Source organism: Silurus meridionalis, chromosome 8, assembly GCF_014805685.1.
Source record: "Silurus meridionalis isolate SWU-2019-XX chromosome 8, ASM1480568v1, whole genome shotgun sequence".
NCBI lineage: Eukaryota > Metazoa > Chordata > Actinopteri > Siluriformes > Siluridae > Silurus > Silurus meridionalis.
The window spans coordinates 17,034,441-17,056,961 of record NC_060891.1 but is presented as its reverse complement, the minus strand read 5'-3'; the positions used below and the strand labels follow the sequence as shown (position 1 = coordinate 17,056,961).

The window sequence follows — 22,521 nt, the reverse complement described above, 5'->3', positions numbered from 1 at the left end:
AGATGCCCGAGGAGGAAAAGAGTTAGTACAGGCAGTCACCCTGTGTCAGCCACTGCAAGGCCAGATCAGGACCACTCACAGGAATCAGGCACAGAGTAGGTCCTGTGAATAGATGTTGCTTTTCTTCTGGACACTTCCTCCTTCTCATTACATACACGTTTCTTAATAGGGAGAGAGTACTGCCGCCGTATAGTCCCTTTCACACATAGTGTAAAGAATCAAAGAAGCAACAGAGCAACATTGATGATCTCTCACACGCAGACTGGCACACAGAACACTAAGCCTCATTCACCCACACTCAACACCTTTTAATGCACCTTTTGAATGCAATCGCTTCCTTAACAACTACATGACATGTTTATATAAGACGCACACATACACAGCAAAAGTTCTGGCTTACCATCTTGTTTCTGATCAGCAGCCAAGCTAAATTTCCATGACATCTTAGCTGGAAAAAAAACACATAATAGTTCTCAAAAAAAGTAGGTGTCTATGAACTCCCGTTACGTTGAGAAACCAAAAAAAAAAAAAAATAATAATTTTGAGTCTTCCTCCTAATTAGTTTCAGAAAAATAGGCGATTCAGAAACTGAATGAAACAGATTATAATGCAGAGTCAAACCATTTGAGCCAGCCACAAACTCAACCGTAACCTTGAAGAGATTAACATTTGTTCCTAATAGATTTAGTCACATTCTGTAATTAGACCATGCATGAAGTAGTTAGTTAACGTGAGGACCAGCACCATTCAAGCAGAACATCAGATGCCTCATTAGACTTTAAGAAATTCATTGTGTCATTGATTTGTAAGATTCCAGTAGAGAAAAGTGCGTAGAGCTTTATATAAATCTTGTATGCATGTGGTGTTACAATCGCAGTGCATCACACAGCCTGTAATGTTAAACAAGGTTAGTCAAGAGAAACAAACAGGAAGCGTAACAGTTAGTAAAGGCATCAGTGTTTTGAACCCAGCTATCCGTGATTGAATAGAATCAGCTACAACAAAGGAATAATTAGGTGTTTCAGTGTGAATTAATAATTTCAACCTGTAGACGGTCATCAAACTCTCATGCAAGATAAATATTAATAATTTCAAGTCTGTAGGTAATCCACTGCAATCTATTATTTAATTTCTTCATTGACCTACTAATTGCACTCAGGAGTAATTGTTTAGCACGAATGTCACTTTGATGAGCTGTTCAAGCTTAAAGCACCAGTGCATTAGTGAAAAGAAAGTTACAAACCAAAAAAATCTCATACAGTACCAATGTCATTGGCAAAAGTCTTTGATAACAGTCTGCTTTTCAACTTCACTGCAAAATGTTTAAAAGCATGTCAGTTGGTACATCTACAGACTTATAATTGCAAAATGTGGGTAAGGACAGTGAAAATGACAATACCATACCCTTTCAAAGAAATTTTGTTTGGTGTCATCATCAGAATTGCAGGGGGAGTCGGAGTTTACGCAGCCTACAACATATTCCATATAAATATATGCCATTGTCCAGTGACGGGTCATGCTTCTACCCATCAGCCATAAACTGTTCTGTTCAGCACATTAGCTACTATATGTACCAAGCACCAGAATATATATATATTATTCCTGTACAAGCTTGGGGAATAGTAATAAATGATAACATCTCTGAAAAGCTATTTGACAAAGAGATAAATGATAATTACCTGATGTAGGAGATTTGCACCGGTCGTCTAAGGCAGTAGAACCGTCATGGCCATCGCAAAGACCTATTGATCATCAAAGGCATTAAAGCACTAACACTAGACAGGTAAATGTCTTTGTAATGCAATTGTACAATTACTTAAAATGAAGGCTCAAATTAAAAAAATAAAACTAGCCCAATATGAGAGGCAGCCACCACAGAGAAAACCGAGAGAAGAAAGCAAAACGATAGTTGAATGATGACAGATGACTTACTGCGATAGGAAGAACGCAGTTTTTTCACAGATTCTGAATAAAAGCTAGAGAGGCCAGACATGCAAGACTTCCTAGGTAGATTGTCTTTGCGAAACCAGAAAAAGAGACGAACAGTCCAAAGGTAAGAAAGAAACCAAAGAATATGAAAGGATGAGTAAAAAATGCCCTGAATAACACACAGCCTAAAAGCATTATACTGGATTGTATGAGTAAAATTGTGTTCTGCTTTTAAACTCTTTTACTGCAGATAGGAGCCTTTGGATTCGAAATAGACATATTTACATTTTGAATTTTCCACATAAATATACAACTGAATGGAACTGCACCATGTTCTTTATATGAGATATTTTTTGGTCTTCTAAATACAGCTAAAAAGTAAAAAAGTAAAAAATAAAAAAAACCTAACAATGTAGAATGGTGAAGGTTTTGAATGCTTATTCCATGACATGCATCTTTTTAAACTGCTGCTCATGATGTGTCATGGGGTGGCATGACACACTCAGAGCAAAGCACTATCCACCTTTTCCAAATGCATGAGATCAAAGACACCAATTATTGTATTTGTGATTGACAAGGGAGAAATCTGTATGCCAGCAATCCCTCTCTGAGATCATGACTAATGTTTGCTCTCTTGGACAAAGTACAAATTTATCATTTAGCACAAAATTATACTGAAAGGTATATATGAGAGTATGTGAAAACATGGTACATGTTGTTTGGGAGTTTTTCTCATCTTATTTTTGTAGTCAGTTACCTATTATAAAGCTATATACTTTGGCGTGTTACAAGCATAGCTATTACAGAGTTCTTTACTGCTGTGAACATGTGTGAGCTTTAAGTTACTTTCTCGAATGCTTAGCGGTTTTGTTGTTGACCTGCCCGGTATGATAAAAACCCTATAACGTTAAACAAAACAGAAAAATCATGAAAACATTAAATTTAGTACTCTAATTACGTCACTTGGTGGGGGTGCAAGTTTCTGTATTTGTTTTCATTACATACTTAAAGATTGAACTAAAGTTAATAAATCATGGAAGGGGGAAAAAAAAAAATAATCACACTCAAACCAATAATAAAAAAAGATTCAATCCATAGGACTCTAAGCAGGTAAGTGTAAAGTAGTATAGTAGTATAACACTTCTGGACTAATGTGGTTTCTCAGGGCATTGAACATGCACAGTAAAACAAGAACATGAAAATGCATAGACAAGACAAACGAAATCACAAACAGAAAAGACAACACACTGAACTAAAAGGATGTGCTTGATGACTACATGAGCAAGCTCTCAATATTTGTACTGATTCTGTTTGTTTTTGTGTTAGAGGTCATGGAGTACAGCCTCTGCTGCCTTTCAGTCAGCCTGCTGTACTGCCTAATAGCCCTAAAGACAAACACACTGATGCTGTTCTCTGAGCCAGTGAGTTTGATAAGCCTAACAGACATGCTCGTTTCTCACCTCCAGAGGGCTGTCTGGCTTTGCGGGGTGAGCGTGGCTGTCTCTGGTGTGGATCAGAGGAGCCATATAGTTCTGCTGTGCTCACGTTGAGAAGCAGGGTCTTCTGAAGATAATCCACCACCACTAGACCATTACCATTACCAAAAACCACTCTGTGATTTAAGAGGAAGAAATATACAGTGTGTTTGAACTGACATTTTAAATATTCCCTATATTATTAGATATGGTAAATAAAAAATCACAATAGTGTAATGAACCGTCAAACTTAAATCATGGTTTTCCATATAATGCAATATTATGCCAGCTTTGGAGCAGCTATAGCAATAACTGCAGTAGCTGATTTAATTGGCTTGTTGCATCAGGTGCTTTCTTTTGATTGACTTTTGTTTTCCTTCTAATGGGTTTCAGTCAGGACAACTTGTGCACAAACTAATAGTAATTACAATTTTAAAAATCTAATAAATGAGCAATCATTTTGTGTGGGAAAGTGTTTAAAGATTCCCTGATCCATCTTAGTCATGCACTGACAATGATAGCTGAGCAGGAAAATGCTTTTAAAGTTGTATAAACAAATGAAATTTCCACTTTTCAAATTCAAACTAAACTAAAGCACCCTATATGTTGTGAAAACATTCCGTTTATTAATATATTATTGTTACTGTGTAGCTATTTCAAATTTCCTTATGGCACTTTACCACCACACAAAATACAGGCTAAATATCTTATCTCATGTGTAACAGCTCACAGGCCATATGCAGAGTTGACAGCCAGGCTGGTGACCTGCTGTGGTGGCTCCCCGCTGACCCATACCAGCTGAATGACCAGTTCCACCTGGTAGCCTGGAGACTGTTTGAGCGGAGTGCTTCTCACCCTGTAAACACACAACAAAGCAGAGATATGCTGAAACCAAACAACACAACACAACCACTATAATACTATTAAAAGCACAAAAAAATTATTTTTAATACACAAATTAATAGGAATGTAAATCAAGTATTTGTATTTTCCTTAATGTGGTTTCTTTTGATAGCAGAACTTTGATGTAAGGAGGTGAAACTTGGTAAAGTATATGTGTATAATCGTATTATGTGAGAAAATCTTCTCAGAAGTCACACAAAGGCAGTTGCAAATCAGAGAATTTTGCTGGAAAACTACAGACAAGTATTTAATGAAGGACATCAACTAGAAGGTAAAAAGATTATCGGATTTTCTTTATGAGCATAACTAGCAACAGCATGCAGGAGTAAAATGCACGCAAGCAAGAACAGAAAGTCACAGTACTTGAGGCAGGGCACGTTATCACGCAGGCCATCAGTTGAGTTATTGCTGCTGGTGGATAGGTGTGTTTGTGGTGCGCTTGACTGAGGGCTGGATGAAGCTCCGGGTGTGGATACAGCTGACGCGTGGTCCCCTCCACAGTCCGGAGAGTCTACCTCATTCAGCTCACACTGCATCCGCACCTCCAACAGCTACATGTGTAGAAGAAAAATATTTGTTCCTATTACATTAAAAATATGAATCACAGTGGGGTTTGGACTGTCTCACACTTGTTTACTTAAGACAAGCCAACGTGTGGTACGACATCAGGATATTAGTCATACCTGAACCTCCTCTGTGGTTACTTCCTGTTTACTGAACCGGTAAACAAGGACATGAGCAGAGACTCCAGCCACACACAGCATGCGGCTCTCTGGGCACCAGGACAGACTCTGGATGGCAAAAGGGTCTTCATCCACTATGTCAGTGCTGGGCTTCTCCTCCTTGTTACGGGCTTTCTCAAATACCTTGGCTGTTTTCAGCTTGTACAGTACCTGTAGCATTACTGTATGATAAAAGCAGTTACAATTTACATGTATTTTTTTGATCTTTAAAATATTTGCCAAACAAATATCAGAAATATCAATCTCTCTCTCTCACTCTCTTTCTCTTACTCTCTCACTCACACTCTCTCACACACACTCTCACACACACACACACACACACACACACACACACACACACACACACACACACACACACACACACACACACACATATATATATATATATATATATATATATATATATATATATTAATTACACAATATAACAGAACAAGCTGACAGTCCAGAATAATTCTGGATTATTCTGATTATTTGTAACTCACATGCAGAAGCATCCCAAAACTTGACTGAACCATCAGCATGCCTGTTGTACATAAAAACAGAGGAAACACCAATACAATGAGGAAAATCAAGAGAGATATAAATAAGTACTATAGCAATCCTTGTAAATCTTCTTCACGTTCTGTCTAGTAATACAAATGTCCTAAAATGTCTAGTGTCCATTATGCAAATTGCTTGTCTGGAGTGCAATTTAATGTACAGGCAAAATTCCCAGTCAAATTATTTAAGGTATAATGTGAATAATATTGAAATATTCAAACCACTGCATATGAAATAACATTTTTGCCATGAAATATTAAAACTGTTCTTTATAAACTCACTTATATCATGTTTAATTAGGTACATAAACTGTCTTCTTTACCGTCCTGCCACACAGTTAGTTGGCTGAATACAGATGGGGACAGACCAAATCAGCTTGCATTGGCTAAGTCATCATTTTTATCTACAGTGATTGCCTGCAGTCTCACTTTGGAGTTTCTGCCTTGCAGCCATAATTAAAATTTAATCAACCTCGAATTTGACCTTGTTTGCTGCTTAAATTTTCAAAGACAACTATAATGACATGACATTTTTAAAATCCAGTGCTTGTAAAGCTCATAACTTGCATTATCTCTGAAAATATGGACTGTTTTTATATATATATATATATATATATATATATATATATATATATATATATATATATATATATATATATATATATATAAAATAAAAGACAAACTTACCCTGTGATGATGATCTCTGGATAGCTTTGTGTGCCCTGGCCCCAATTTCCACCACTTATAGGCCATTCCTGGAAAGAAAATCTTAGATTACAGCACAAAATAAACCATCTTTGTAGAAATAAAAGTAGACAGGTGTGTATAAACAGTTACCTTTTTACTGTAGCCCTGTCTCTTTTGCCTGGATCCCACAGAGTAAAGTGCAGGGATGAGTTCATCAGGACAATCAGCGAAGTATTCACAGCAGGTCACTGGAGACTCGTGGATAGTCAGAGGATATGGGTTTTCAAAGATAGGATATCTGCATAGTAAAATAACCATGTCATTATTTTTGCAGTCAGAAAGTGGAATGTGTACTCCATTTTGTATTATTCCTGAGTTTTTTTTTATTACCCGGTTTGTGCAAGGTCAATAACTACTAAATCTTTCTCCAGCAGGGCCACTACAGCATAAGGCTCTTGATAATCTGTGAAGAAGTAGTTATGCTCAGTTAATATTTACTTCTGATATTGTCACCATGATGAATGTTTCTATCATGTTCACCAATAAATTAGCACAGCATGCAATAAAAAATCTATTGCAAAAATAAAACTGAAGGCATGGATTACCATTCGGATAAGGAGTTTCACACAGAGTTAAAAAATCCACAATGGGATAATCCATCTCTAGTACAGCAGTGCTTTTTCCATGCATTACAGTCAGGCATGCCCTGCGTCCCACTGTATCATATGAAAGACCTCCAGACAGTATCATAAATGGATCCCTAGGCAAAACAATGAACAAGAACAGAGCGAACGTTTGCGTTATATCTAGACAGCAGTCACCTGTAGTTCAACAAACTCCATATTTGCATTATACAAATGTTCTGATGATTTTCACCCGGAAGCTTACCCAGCTCTGGTTGTTTTGTATTCCACTTTCAGAATGGGTTTGCATGGCTCAGGCTTTTTTCCATCTTTGGGCTGCTTGCCTAAAAGAAACCCGACACAGATTTTCATTCGATTTATTCTATTTAGATTAAACGTGGATATTTTTAAAAACCTGCATTTAGAAATCTTTACTATAACAGCCTTAAGTGGCCTTTTAGCCAAGAGGAGTACGCCTGGACAGGAGCTTTACCATGTGGTATAATGATCTGTGCTGCCTTGGCAGGAGAACGTATATTCCATGTGGTAAGTGTACCATCTGAATGACTGCACACAAACTGTTTCCCTTCATGGTGCCAGGCCACTGAATGGATCGCCTAGAGGCCAAACAAAGAATGAGCAATCAAACACAGACCATCCAGGCCCCATCCAGGCCTACGACATGCATACAGCAGTTTCTTATTGGCTAGATTTTTTATCCACACAGAATAGACAATGAAAACAAGTTAACAGACGTATTAAATTACAACAGTTGCTTACAGAAAAGAGCGTCTGTTTATATTAAAGGGAACTAAAGGGAATTAAAGAAAAATAAGAACCAGAAGAATGACAACAAAACCACATGCATCTTTGGTATTGCATCTAGTGGCTTCATACATGTCCAGAAGTGATATTTCAGTTACTCTTGCAGGAGAATAATTGACATCAGGCGGTTTCACAGTAAAAAAATTTTTTTACTTTACTTTTTGCTCACACAGATAAGACACTGTTACGTGGACCTAGACCATCCCAGAGTTTCCCATCTACCAACACTATTCCATTACATACAAGTACAATGTCTCATCACAAAAAATATTAACCTTGTGTACCAAATATTAACCTTGTGTACCAATGTCAATATATTTATGATTATATATCCTTATAATTGAAGACTTTATTATACATTTGGCAGACATTTCCCCAAACAAAGATGTTTAATTCCATCCACAGTAACATCTCTTTCGTCAAATAGTCTGTTTTGTGGCAGCAGAAATGCAATGCAATACAAACCAGTTACAAATCGTAGTATTACAGAATTTGCATTTTAAGTGTTGGCATTTCAAAATACTTTAAAAATATTAATAAAATTACCATTAGAACCACATTTAACTGGTTGGCTGCTGCCTGCAAAATGCTTTGTAAGAATTTGGTACTTAATGGACTGTAAATGCTTATTAGATGTCATAAATATTTGTAAATACACAGAAACAATCTCTCAATATGTATTTGAATGATTGATCCTTAAAACTGAGGAAATAATATGCATTATACCTCATCATAGCTGTAGCGATAGTCAGCCTTCTTTGATTTCAAGTCCCACAGCACAACAATACCACATTCAAAACCAATCAAAAGCTGCAAAAGAGAGCAAAAATATTCAGTGGGATACATGAATTCTTGCCCTTTACAAGGAATGCAGAATTAATATACAAATATACAACTGCATTATTGTTCAGATTCAGCTGAAAAAGTGAATCACTTTATTTGTGGTTTTTACCTTTCCCTCATCCATAGGATTATCACTGATGTGTACCACTGGACCAGGATGGGATTTTGAAGAGCTAAAAGTAAGAAGAGCAAAAGCAAAAGAAGCAGAACAGTCAGTAAATAATTGAATGTAGCATCGATTGAGAAATCAGTTGTGCTTGTGTTTCAAATCACCAGAAAAGATCTTTTCTTTTGTAAGGAGATATATTTAGGGTTCAGATGACCTCAAGAATATACATATATGTCAAGAGAACATTTATCTACCTCAGAGGGCCTGGAAAGTAATTAAATCAAACCCTCCCGAATGTGAACGACACCATTTCCATAGCAACAACAGCAGGAACATGAGGATGGACCCTAGAGAGGCACCATCCTGGTGCACCAACCATATGTCACTAATCTAACTACACTGTACTGTCTTCAACCATGTCATGTTCATTATCTAAATAAAAGCGAAATATTTTTTCTACTGCTTATTTCAGAACAATCTAAATGTGGCTTTGATCGAGAAGATGTTGCTTGTCTCTTCTGACACGTCCCTGTTAACATTATTGTCCTCATCGTAGCAGTTCAAACTTTCGTGCTTTTGAGCATAGTTCATAATAATAATAAAAATTCTCGTTCTTGTTTCTATAGCAACTCATCTGGAAGACTGTATGTCTGAGATTGAGATGACTAGAGATGGCCACAGCAAATGATCTTTCTGCTGCTGATTACAGCCTACCAGTGGGACACTGACTGATCCTATCTTCGAAAAAAGCATCATCTTTAGACATATACATGCTGTATGAGTTAACTATAAGTAGTTGAGTGCATTCAACATTATTAACAATGCATACATAAAGAGAAACTATACACTTATGCCTATAATTGATACAGAGAAAGTGTAGAAACACAAACACACACACACACACACACACACACACACACACACACACACACACACACACACACACACACACTCACAGATCAATGGCTTTGTTCCACATGATGACATAGCCTGAGAGAGTGAAGGACTCCACATTGACAATATGAATATTTCCCCGTTCTGTTCCGACGTAAAGCCATTTACTCTGAAAGGGCAGATGGCAAAACGTGATCCTGCCAAAACAAAACGAGCAGACAAGCAGACAAGTATCAGTATAGGTGAATTATACATCACTTTACCCAAATTACTCATTGCACTTTTTAACATCCTCAGGTCATGGTGGCCTTTTGATTTAAAAAGGCATACACACTAAATGTCAACAAGCATGTCTTTATTGTGAACAGTCATCATGTGCCTCAACAGACAGCTATAACTCTATAAATCTGCATAAATCAAATGATATCATAGCAGACTGTGCATGGTTGCCATGGAGTGAAATCGCTTCAAGAGATATGGGGAGGAAAGGCTCAAGTCGCCAGACACTTAACGACAGACGAAAACGCTGTCTTTCCCTTCAAAGTGTTTATGTAATTTGATAATCCAGCCGTTAACTGGGAGCTGATCACATATTATCTTCACATAACATATGCTAATTCTGTAGCCTTGTAACACTTGAACAGAATTGGAAAGCAGTTCGTATAACTCATGAAAAATAATGGACATGAATATTACACTAGCTAATAAACATTACGCTCCATAATTTCTTCTCTCTTTTTTATTACAAATCATACTGATGATCTGTGGTTCCTCAGTTTTATTTCACACTAAAAATCATATTAAAAACACTATTTCTAACTTTTATAATGCTGCACCCAACTTATCTCAGAAGCATGAAGTCAAAGTTCAGAATGATGCAATTGTTTATTAGACATTGGTAGAAAATGTGTTTATCTTTTATTATCAACAAACTATCTAGCCAACTAACTGTATAATGTGGCAGATCTAGCAAGAAACTATGTTTATAAGTTGATTGAAATACTTGTATACAAGTATATAACTCATTTACAGATCAGAAGTTGTTTACTGCTGATGAAGCATGTGACCATGTTGCTTGTTATCACCTGCTAAACTCAAAAGTAGAGAAGTAAGTTCTAATTAGAAATTCCTCATATTCTCATATATTCGAATCTCACCAAACATTACAGGAAAAGACATTACTGTTAGCAAAGGGCGGTTGAACAAAGTGGCAATAATTGAAACTAAAAATAAAGTAAACTAAAAGGAGATCTCTCGCTAATGTTTTCTGTGAAATCAGATAATCAACCACAGCCATAATTATTGTTTCTATTTCTATGTTAAACTATATGGCCACAGGTTTGTGTACACCTGACCATCACACCTATATGTGATTCTTCCCAAACTGGAGGATTTCCACAATATTGGAAGCACACAATTGTATTGAATATCTTTGAAAACTGTAGCTTTAGACTTTCCTTTAACTGGAACTAAAGGGCTCAAATCTGTTCTAGTAAGACAATATTCTTGCACACTATGCAAACCCCATCAAGACATGGTTTGCCATGATCAGCGTGGATCACAGAGCCGTGACCTCAACCCCACGAAACCCTGTTTGGATGAACTGGAACACTGAACTCATCCCTCTTCAATTGACATAAAGAGCCTGACCTCACTAAAGCTCTTGTCACTGAATAGACTAATCCCCACAACCATGCTCTAAAATCCAATTCCAGAGTAGTGGGGGTCATTATAACAAGAAGAAATGGTAGAAATGCTGATAAAGCAAATATGGGAGTGATGGTAGGGTGTCCACATGCATATGGCAATATATTGAAGTTAATTAAAACCAAGAAAAACAGACTACAATTTTGCACACTATAAGCAAGCCTTACATTATGGTACTGCACATCTGCATGTTTGTGTTTGTAAATAAAGCCAATACTTCTCTGCAGCAGAACATCTTACTTAAAATTCGGATACGCATGATCAGAAGCAGTATCAGTTTTTCACAATCCCGCTCTCACACAACTGAGTTCCACTGAAATTAGCTCGTTCTGAATTCACCGTTACATCGCGCAGCTCACACAGAACAAATGGAAATGCCATGAAGACGCCGTGCTCGCCAGTATTATAAATATAAATGTGTCCGTTCTTTCAGATTGCAGAGATCAGCAAACTGTACTGATGTAAGCCTTTTGGAGCACGCTCAATCTAACTGACGACGCACATTACAAGAGAAACAATCCGCTCATATTGATGCACTCCTGTATTCAATTACTAATGCCAAATCTTTGTGAGAAACCTATAGTTTTATGTTCTAGAGAAAGCATTTAAGGAACACATAAAAAGTTTTATTCAATAAGTCTCTTGTGCATTTCTTGTTATTTTCATCTCAAAATAATAGATAAAAGTGAATGCAAGATGGCAAGCCTTGTTTCAGTAACTGGGAATAAAGCCGGTGGCTCAACTGTGTCCCAAATCACAAAGTTTAAACATTGGAAAGGTATGAACAGTTGAGGTTTGTACTGTCAGTTTAGGCGAATTATTCTATTATGCAGTTATTTTGTACTAAAAATCGAGAATATTTCTTTGTTAGCTTACTAGATCTCGCATAGTGCACTGCAAACTTCATGGAGTGTACAACTTTATGTACAAAATGTAAATAAAAAACAAAAAGAGCACTTTAAAATCAGCAAATATCTGTTTAATATAGAAAGTCACTAATGTAATTTTAGGTCAGTACATAATATGTTAACATTTTACATTATTTATGTAACTGGGAAAATTACATTTTATTAAAAATGTTCACTAGTATGTGTTAGCTGACACTATGACTATATATAGTATTTTATATAAAACTACAGCCAATGAACAAGTGTGTAAAGGAGTGATATCAGACACAGTGTTGGCCACTATTTCCGGCCTTGATCCTGACATAGGACCTCTTAAAAGCAATGATGATGTGATACTTTACATATCAACTGCTTTTCACAAATTTAATCCGATCTTTATAAAGGAACAGATATTGCATATTTAGACTCCTACTAGCTCGGTGTGCCAGAGGTTGAGACAACTACATGAGACATCCTGAAAGAGTGCAGGATGACTGCCTTTGTCTCGTTGTCTGCAATCCATTTCCCTCCCTTCCGATTCACACGCAAATTTGGATATACAAGCAATTGCAGTCAGTTTCAAAACCAAACATGTCTAGAATGCAAAATGAGGTGAATTTAATCTAACACCTATAATGTTTACGTGAGCAACTGCATGAGAAACCGCTTTGGAGTGTATGGTAATCCAGGATTAACTACAACTTACCTCTCCCTGCTGAATTTAAGGGAATGGAGTATAGCTGGAATCTTTTGCCGCAGATTCCATAAATGAACGCTGTCATCAGCCAAACCACTCACCAGCGCCCCCTGTAGAAAAGGCGACACTCAGAAACTCATGCAGAACAAGTGACAGGTTTAATAACGTCTAACATACATTAGAAAAAAATACTAATTTCTTTCCCCCAATACAGGAAATATGTGGAAACCTACCAAGTCATCGAGCAATGACTGTGTTTGCAGAGAACAGAGAGAAACTTACCTCGTTGATGAGAAACTGCAGCTGGATGACAGCCGAGCCGCTCTCATGCTGGCAGTAACACTCAACACCGGCACGGCCAAAGCTGTGCTCAGCTTAGTCAAGGTTAAATCAGTGAAACAATATAAAATCTATTGAATGATCACTGTAGGACAGTTATTTAACAATTTGGCATAATGCTATGCATAATTGATCTGTAATGGGGTAGGGATTGGCATAGCGCTGACAAATAAAAGAAAGCAGCAATCTCCATAGCTCCAGCACTAGATGGGACCTGTTCCCAAGAGTCTGTCAGTACCATTGCTGAAGATCTTGTCCACTGACATTGCTAAAAAGATTACAAAGTCACAGAGGACAGGCTTAAGCCATGTCAGGGTTTGTGCAACCATTTGCAGCACTATGCTATAAATGCACTTATTCAGTGCCACTCCACAGGCACGCAGCCCACACACAGCCAGCCAGCATGCAGCAGCCACTGTGTGCTGTCCTGTTACTGAAGCAAGCAGAAAGCAAAAAGTACAGCACACAGGGGGTTTCATATTTTCTACAAATGAAGACTGATAGAATGGAAAGTGCAGGAGTAAGATTCCTCATGATACATCCATATGAAACATACAAAAAGGGAAGAGTTTTGCAGGTCAACTAAGGGAAAAGAGCAAATAGTTGGCATGATAGCTATACAATGTATTCTGCATTCTTTTGCACAATGACAATCACAATGCACAATGCAAAAAAGGAAAGCTGTGCATGTTGTCAAGAAGTTTGTTATTGTAGGCAATCCAGGAATCCTGGTACATTAGATAGTATCAAGCCATAAAGGATTTCAGAATAAACAGGAAATATCTGTTAAAAATATGAATGCTATATTATAGGCAGGCCTGGTTCCCAGTGTAGCACATTAAAGGGCAACTACACACAGTACACCATGCAATGGAATGGTCTGAACAACTGGTCCATTACATAAAAATTATCATTCTATTTGATAAAGTAGTATATGATTAAAAACATAAAAAATAAAATGTACTTAAATTGAATACACTTACAAAGCAGTGTTTACATTCTGGAGAGCAGAAACTGTGTGACTTATACAACACCTACTAACATGTAGATGGGAAAGATGTTCCATTTTTGCAACCTGCCAAAAGTTTGGAAACACCTAGTCTTTTATCATTTTGGGGAGACACACGTATGTTCCTTTTATTCATATGCCACAAACTAGGTCATTTAAAGATATAACCATTTACTTTGACCATACAAATATTTAAAATGTACTGATGTTAAACTTAATTTTGTTGGTCACCCAAAATAAGTCTCCAACCTGTCTTGCTCTAAAACAACCCCAAACCATTAAGCTTCCACCTCCATGTTTGACTGTGGGTGTGAGGCAATCCGCTAACATCTTCAGGTCTGTTTCCATCTTCATAAGTCATATGTTCTTCTGCTAGAGTCAAAAATGTCGTTTAGACTGATCTGACAACAGAACGTTCTACTAGTCATCACTGACATTGAGTTTTTTTGCCTTTTACTTCCATATAAAAAAGCATGCATGCATAATTAATAATACTAATTAATAATATTAATAAAACTGGGTGGTTCCAAAATTTGACAGACGCTGTATGCATGTGAAAACAGGTTGAGGTAGTGGGTGCATAATACCAACATACTGTGAACAAAACAGCTTAGCAAATGAAAATAACTGAAATATTATCAAATTTATTTTACACTCTTCTTTATGAGATAAAATATTATATATACACTTCTAGACATGTTAAGGCATTTCAAGCTTGGTAAATTATATCATATTATTTCTTGTAAATCAGTGAAAATGATCTGTTTTCCGACTAGGTGTGCAAACCCTTGACAAAATAGAGCACACATCCAAGTGCGCTTGAAAAAGAAAGAAAGCGAGAAGCAAATAGTTGTTTATGTCTCTCACGACAGCTTAATAATTCATTTTTGGACCTGGAAGATGATCTCTGCATTTGGTTATGGAAATATTTAGCAGCGCAGTGGATAAGGGCTCTTCGTGATTAAATTTATGCCATCATAATCCGGCAGGCAGGTGGGGAGCGTCCTGCTCTCTGCTCTCACCTGCATCACCCTTCTTTTCACATACACTGGGCGAAAAAAAAAAAAATCCAGGCTATTCTTTTACACAGTAGGCTTAGCATCATCACACTTAGCACTAGGACTAGATAAATAACAGTGGGATAGTATAAATAAAAATCAGGAGACCGTGACTGCATTATTTATTCATAAGTCGATGCATCTGACAGAGCTGCTATTTCTCTGCAGTTTGTACTGGAGCAGAGCCCAGAGCTGTGCATTTGACAGGGTCGGGACCCGAACACAAGCAGCTCACTGTGGATCACTTCTTCTGCAGACATAAGAGCTTACTGTGGATCAGCTAGCACAGCTTAACACTGAGCACACATCTGACTTTAGATCTGACTCAAACTCGCAGTCCCAAAGGACACTGGGGGGGGGTTATAAATGACGTACAATAGATGTGTAAAACTGAGGCATGACCACATGCATTCAAGATTCCCTTCCACTTAACAGGCTCTATGTGCTTAAAGCTTAAGCTGCACATCATAGAGGCTTCGTATTATTGTTACAGCTACAACAGGTGACGCATGTCATACAGCAGCAGCTTCCGGTGCTAAACAAATGGCCTCGCAATCTGATAAGGGCGCTGTCATGTGACATGCACTAAAACAGCAGGCCGCGAGTGTCTGCTAGCAGCGCCGATATAAAGGCCATGACTGTCAGCATTCCCAGCTAGTGCTGACATCTGTCTTCACCGAGTGCTGTGGATAAGGTACGCAAACCAACTCTCTCTGAAGGGACAAAATGGAGAGAAGACAACTGTGAGAATCTACCGCCAAAAGGAGTGGGGAAATTTCTGCTTGATAAGCTGATAAAAGCATGCTTACATGCATCTGAGCAAAACCTTGAAAAGTGTCAAAACCACACAGGGCTTTAATGTGGTAAGAGGAAGCCATCAACACCCACGTACATGCATTTTTCAGAGCTCTGATGTTTGCACAGTGCAGAGTAATCAATTAGCCATCTGTCTTGATCTACCTGAAGCATACATACTGTGGTACTAAACTATACATTTTTCTTTCCTTATTGAAATGTGAGGCCTTATGCAACAATCACACAATAATCACCCAACCTGTTTTTATTAAACAACCAGCCTTTTTGTTCTGAATATAAGCTAAACTCTAAACATAACAAAGCTAAACAAAGCTAAACATAACATAGCACTTGCAATCTACAGAGAGAGAAAAGAGAGAGAGAGAGAGAGAGAGAGAGAGAGAGAGAGAGAGAGAGAGAGAGAAAACACTTGCAAAATTCAGGCTGTTTGTTCAAGCAAGGCTTTCTTGCATATGCATTCACAACCACGAAGAACTGATAAGCTTTGAAGTGAAACTAAATCCAGTAAAACTATTGCTAACTCTTGCTCTATCTGTGTAAGCTCAGTAGTTTAGGTCTCAATGGTAAATTAAAGAGAACAACTGTGCAAGACTAACTTTAGGGTGATCAAAGAGTAGCTGCATGCCTTTAACTCCGCACCTGAGGCAGATCGGTTCATCTGGCGGAGAAATTCAACTGATTAAAAAGTTAAATAATATACATTCCTTATTATAGAGCAAATATTAAGCTCCTGTTAACACTTCAATCATAGCAGCTATATACCTAAACTAACTTTCCTTCAGCCCTTTTATGTGTTTAACTTCTCTGCTCTCCTGAAATCATGTTACCAAGGAACCAGAAAGTGCAAATTTCTTTGTCCTGTGTTAACAAATTAAAATCGTGCGAATTGTGCAAATTTAAATTGCACTTCACAGAATATTACATGAAAATCTTTACTTCTTGCCCAAAACTACATTTTACCACTTCTCTATAGATCTACGATCTATACATTTGATCAGTGCAGATAATCATCTCTTCCTTTCATACCACATGAGGTTAAAGTACGCATTTCTAATTGTTAGAATTGCATCTGCAGATGGTGCAGGTTCTTAACACCCATTCCCCAGACATGTTCATTTGTTGCGTTAATGAAGCACCACAGCACAACTTACTGCTTATAACAGCTTCTTTACCAAAGAAAGATTATAAATACCTATAAAGTGCATATGAAACCGAAAAGATGAAAAGGTAAATGTAATGGCCTCTGAATTAGCTCACAAAGTTGAAAAAGTTGGGTCTATGGTTTGGCCCAGGAAATCAGCTCAGTGTCTATAGGACGCAGCAGTTGAAAGCAAAAAAACTCGTAAGCTTGTAGAATGCTTAAAGGAGAAACATTTTCACAATTTTTAATACTTCCTCTTTTGGTGCACCACAGTGGTCAGAGTGCTGTTTGGGTGGTGCCACATGAGAACTTTATTTTCATGACCAAAAGAATTAACTTTGGCCTTGAATTAAAAGAACTACTTTTATAATATTAGGTTTTATTCCTAGGCCAAGGAAAAAGATTTTGCTGTTATGGCAGCAGCTATAAGTCAAGAATCACAATCTACTTAACAAACTAATATTGATCAAATAAACAGGAAGGCCAGAATATTTTTTATCTGCTATGGTTCTTAAAACAAAAAAAGGACAAAATAAAAGTCACTAATATAATATCACACTAATTATTAGTTTCTTTTCTTTAGAAATATCCTGGGGCTGTGGGTCTCATTGATTGGGAAATAAAGCAAATCGATTCTGTCAGTATTTTGATAAATGGTGCAATCGGCTGAATGACAGCAAGTCCATCAGCCCCCGGCTCAAGCTGGGTGTCGGAACTTAATACTTCTCAACAGCCTGCGGTAACACATTGACTGCTCAAACAGGAGGGTGGATTTTGAGCTCCCGATAGAACAACTGCCACATCCACTGCAGCCTAGACTAGTAACATGACTTTCAACTTGAAGTCAATTTCGTCAGAACAACACTTAGCTGTTTGGAACTGAATTGCAATTCGTCGTGATGTAGCCAGGCATGCACCTAGAGTAAGTGACAAAACAAACCCACAAACTTGTTAAGGAGCAGCATCCTAGGACAGCTTTCCTCTGTGAGTCACATGGTCTAGCAGACGTGCCCAGCAGGACCAGTGATGATTCCAGCACGTGTGAGGTGGCATCCTGGCACAGAGTGAGCAGAAGTGATGAGGAGACCAGCTCTGCAGCATATGGCAACAGAGAGGATCATGCCACAGCACAGATATCATTATGTCCAGAAACTTCCAGGAGCGCTTCCAGAAATTTAGTCAGCTGCCAGCAAAACATGACACTGAAATCACAGTGTAAAAAAAATCTACAAACTATACATGAGTAACAATTGTTCCCAGAGTACTCTATCCCAGAGCACTGTTCATTAGTCAGTGAACAAGCTCCAATTCAGGGTCCTCTACCACAGAGTCCTATTTGTTAGCCAAGCTCGTACTCAGAGCCATCCATTATGTTTCTCAGTCATGGGTAAGTTAGAACAGAAATTCTGAAACTTGTTTATGATGACAGACTAATAAACCTACATGGATTACTTAAGTTAGTCTTGTTGGCTGGTTTATTTCAAAAAGATCAACAGCTAATATTCTACAAAGATTAAGAAACTACAGAACGTAATAGCCTAAGCCACCTTCAGTATGTCTGCCTGTCAGTTAAAACTAGAAAAAAGTGAGGGCTAGTCTTTAACATTAAAACGTGTCATTCAGAAACAATCACCATCCTCATGTTAACATACAGACATGAATCTTTACATAAAACTTACTGAGACTATACATTCCTTTTTTATGGAAGGATACAGTCTTAAGGCTCCAGTCTGTGTCCCAATCGCCAGTATTTTTTGCACCGGGTCAAAAGCCATAGCTGAGGGTTGATAAGGAAAACCATGTCGCACTGTCTGTGAAGCAAACAAACAAAATTCTCTTAAACCACATGCCCACATTTTTTTTTTTTATCATATCAAGAGAACTCTTGATGAACAAAAAAAGCAGTAAACTACGCTATGAATATGAATATATGAAAAACTATGTATATAATAGTTTTATTATTCTGTTATATAAATGCCAGAAACATAACATGCTGGCAAATCAAACTGGTACTTGAGAAAAAAAGAACAGGGAAAAAATACACAGAGAAAACAAACACAGATACAGGTAATTGTGTACATAGAGCTTGAAATAAGAATTCTTGAAAGGTCTGTCCTCTGTACAAGTATGTTCAGACATAAACAATGTGCATAATAATTTTCTTTAAATAAAAAAACTGGAGGTTGAAACCAAATAAGAATTTGGGGATTAGCAAGCTGTTGAATTTTTGTTTTTATAACTTATATGCGGACCAGGATTTACAACCAGAGCCAGCATACCTGTGGAATTTTTCTCAGTGTAAATATATACAATTTACAAATTATGTACAAACAAAACAATTCCATTTCTATTCAATTCAGTTTTATGTGCAGGGTGATTTTAACAATGGATATTTTCCCAAAGCAGCTTTACAGGGATAAACCAGTTATAAAAAATGTATTTAGAGATTAGTGCCTATATGTTTATCCCTACTGAGTAAACCAGTGGTGACAATGTCAAGGAGAAACTTCATGAGATGGTATGAGGAAAAAACCTAGAGAGAAACCAGACTCAAAAGAAAACCCATCCTTCTCTGGGTGACACCGAATGTACATTCATTACAGATTTATCACTGTTAAAGTGTGTATTCAGTGATGAGGTTTAAATGCAGAACTGTTTATGCAAACCGCAGTCCTAATCCATTGTAACAGACTGTTTATATTTTTGTTTTAAACACATCAGGGCTTAATTGAAACACATTAATGATAATTGTATAGCTAAAAACAAAATTAAATCCTATATAATAAGAATAGTATAATAAAATATCTATAGTTTTAAAGTGATTGACAGTCTTATAATACCATAATACTGGAGTAAGGAATTCATGGATATATTCACTAACCCTATGCAAGTACAGGAACTAGCAAACAAATTTGGTGTGTTTGTCAAAAGAAACAAGTTAGAAGGTATACAAAACCTGGTTAAGACAATATGACTGAGCAAATACCAAGAAAATGTCAACATTAAAGACGGAGAGCGGTTTGACAGCTGTCAGGTGAAACACCTGCAGCCGAACAGCTAACGAGCAGAGCTAACCCCACTCCAAATAATAATAATAATAATAATAATTTGACAGTATAAATATATAAATAAATAAATCCAAACTGCAAAAGATTTCAGATGCCAGCTGTATAAACAAAATCAACGCATCTGATCCTAAAGCATAGCCAGCTAACGTCCTAGAGCTAACTAAGCTAGCTAGGTCTTGGCAGATCCAGATGATTGACTACAGTAAGAGGAAAGGAATCCAGGTGTACAGTGGTAGTAAGCTTTTTTGAGTTAACAGCAAGTAGATGTTGATCATTTGTTCAGAAATATAACGTCAATTTGTACATGTAATAATCCATGAGCATGCTAGCTGATGGGATCACATGACCGCAGTCACCGGTGATGGGTTTTGCTGCACTTCGTCTAATTAAAATCAGTTCAGCTACACAAACTCTCTGATCAATAATTATATCAAAAAAAGCAATAGTTAATCAAGGAGTCAATCATTTATCCTTTGTAGTCTAGTATGAGTTTTGGAAGTTGGATTTGATTTGTAGAACATGAGTGGGAAAGCATTCCTGAAGCTTTACATGGTGCTCCAGTGGCACTATATTGCTTATGTATGATGTATGCTATGCTCTGTATATGAGCATGAAAACGACCAGACAGGAAAATCAACATCCGTGATGACAAACAGAGTTTTTTTATTGCCACGTCGGCGCAGATTTTACTTGTCATGTTGAGCTCCGTGTTGGCGGAAGCAGTTGCGGGACTGGATAGCATTGCGCTAGCATGCGGGTCGACCCATGGGGGGGTAATATCGCTTACAGATTAGCGCGCTAGGCATTACCAGGCTCAGAAATATAATCATTAATAAATATCATCATCACAATCATAATCAAATAAAGCGTCACCTTGCAGAGCTGAAAATGCTCGGACTGCAGAGTCTCCTGAATGATGTCGTTTTCCCTGTTCCCCGGCTGAGTTGATGCGGATGAGGACGACGAGGAGGAAACCGCAGTCAAGCCGTCCAGCACCTTTCTGATATTAAACTTCTTCATGCTGCCTCCGGTAAAAGACGTGGCTTGGGGACGAACGCATGAACGGAGAAAATTGCAGTGGGAAAAAAATAAAAGAAAGAAAGAAAGAAAAAGGCAGAAGGGATGCGGCCACTCTTCCTATAGTTTGGCCGGAGCTGCGCCTCGCATGGCAGGCAGTGTTGTTATTATGAAGCCGTCCTCCATGTCGTCCATGCCGAAGTTAATCCCCAGCGATACACATTGTACACAATAAGATTTGGCACGTGAATGAGTTAAGCGTTAGTCCTCGTCCATTGCGGTATGGAAATCCAGCTGGGATCAGGGTGGCACTCTGTGTCTTGCACTCACTGAGCGTCGCGGAAACGCAGCAGCAGCAGCAGTAACTCGCCGCAGCCTGGAGCGAGTTTGCGCTCTGAGCAGGAGCGACACCCGGATGTGTGGCAGAGCCGCTGCACCTCCTCACCTCAGCTCACTTCACTTCACTTCACAAACCACAGCTTCTACCACCACCACACTTCTCACTCTCTGATCATTACCAACAAGGGTTTCTCGTTCAAACCCACCTTATTCCATTACATTAATATAAACCATCCGTTTAAAACATATAGCACCTGGATAGGACCTTTCCTCCTATAGCACAATTTGTTTGCACACTTATTTTTTTGCACAATTTCAAGCGAATAAAATATTAAATCGAGATTAATCGCATGAATATCATGAGTTAACTCACGATTCATCACCACTTAATCTCACATTGTACTAAATGTACCTTAAATGAATTCTTTTAAGTTTTTAATACTCTAATCAACATTGGCATGGACAAATATTGATGCTTTATGCAAATTTATGTTTATTATTAGTGAAGCCATACACATAGAGCATGAAGACAAAATATTCTGTAAATGTTTTAAAATCACCAGGACACAAAACGGAATGTTTGCTATGTTTCCACACGGACAGTTTTAGTTGCTGGATCGGTGCATCATGGCGGATTTTGGTGTTGGATTTTAGACTTCGGTAAAACATGTCATCAGTAAAACAAATATTAGTGATTAAAAGAATGTTAAAGAATATATATATATATATATATATATATATATATATATATATATATATATATATATATATATATATATATATATATGAGTAAAGAAGGAACATAGTGAATAAATGTGTTGTATTGAAGGTTTTAATTTCGCCTCATATATTTACTTAGATTTTGAATAA

At 37.5% G+C, this 22,521-nt stretch overlaps 1 protein-coding gene across 6 annotated transcripts in view; it reads right to left on the bottom strand.

The window, feature by feature from the left end:
* stxbp5b (syntaxin binding protein 5b (tomosyn)) overlaps positions 1 to 21,783 on the bottom strand; it is a 29,524-nt gene extending 7,741 nt beyond the window's left edge. Inside the window, exons 1-24 of one of the 6 annotated variants that reach the window (XM_046856505.1) lie at positions 21,169 to 21,783; positions 18,941 to 19,038; positions 13,147 to 13,228; positions 12,874 to 12,974; positions 9,636 to 9,770; positions 8,680 to 8,743; positions 8,454 to 8,537; positions 7,396 to 7,519; positions 7,168 to 7,246; positions 6,885 to 7,039; positions 6,670 to 6,742; positions 6,430 to 6,577; positions 6,280 to 6,347; positions 5,536 to 5,576; positions 4,991 to 5,211; positions 4,671 to 4,858; positions 4,135 to 4,260; positions 3,390 to 3,541; positions 1,933 to 2,016; positions 1,680 to 1,742; positions 1,405 to 1,469; positions 1,265 to 1,313; positions 401 to 448; positions 80 to 196 (exon numbers count right to left, since the gene is read on the bottom strand). In XM_046856505.1, the coding sequence (XP_046712461.1) occupies positions 80 to 196; positions 401 to 448; positions 1,265 to 1,313; positions 1,405 to 1,469; positions 1,680 to 1,742; positions 1,933 to 2,016; positions 3,390 to 3,541; positions 4,135 to 4,260; positions 4,671 to 4,858; positions 4,991 to 5,211; positions 5,536 to 5,576; positions 6,280 to 6,347; positions 6,430 to 6,577; positions 6,670 to 6,742; positions 6,885 to 7,039; positions 7,168 to 7,246; positions 7,396 to 7,519; positions 8,454 to 8,537; positions 8,680 to 8,743; positions 9,636 to 9,770; positions 12,874 to 12,974; positions 13,147 to 13,228; positions 18,941 to 19,038; positions 21,169 to 21,315 (2,512 nt within the window). In that variant the 5' untranslated portion in view covers positions 21,316 to 21,783. The remainder of the gene's footprint in view (positions 1 to 79; positions 197 to 400; positions 449 to 1,264; positions 1,314 to 1,404; positions 1,470 to 1,679; positions 1,743 to 1,932; positions 2,017 to 3,389; positions 3,542 to 4,134; positions 4,261 to 4,670; positions 4,859 to 4,990; positions 5,212 to 5,535; positions 5,577 to 6,279; positions 6,348 to 6,429; positions 6,578 to 6,669; positions 6,743 to 6,884; positions 7,040 to 7,167; positions 7,247 to 7,395; positions 7,520 to 8,453; positions 8,538 to 8,679; positions 8,744 to 9,635; positions 9,771 to 12,873; positions 12,975 to 13,146; positions 13,229 to 18,940; positions 19,039 to 21,168) is intronic. The other 5 variants (XM_046856499.1, XM_046856502.1, XM_046856500.1 and 2 more) reach the window with 5 other exon arrangements.
* Positions 21,784 to 22,521: the final 738 nt, after the last annotated feature.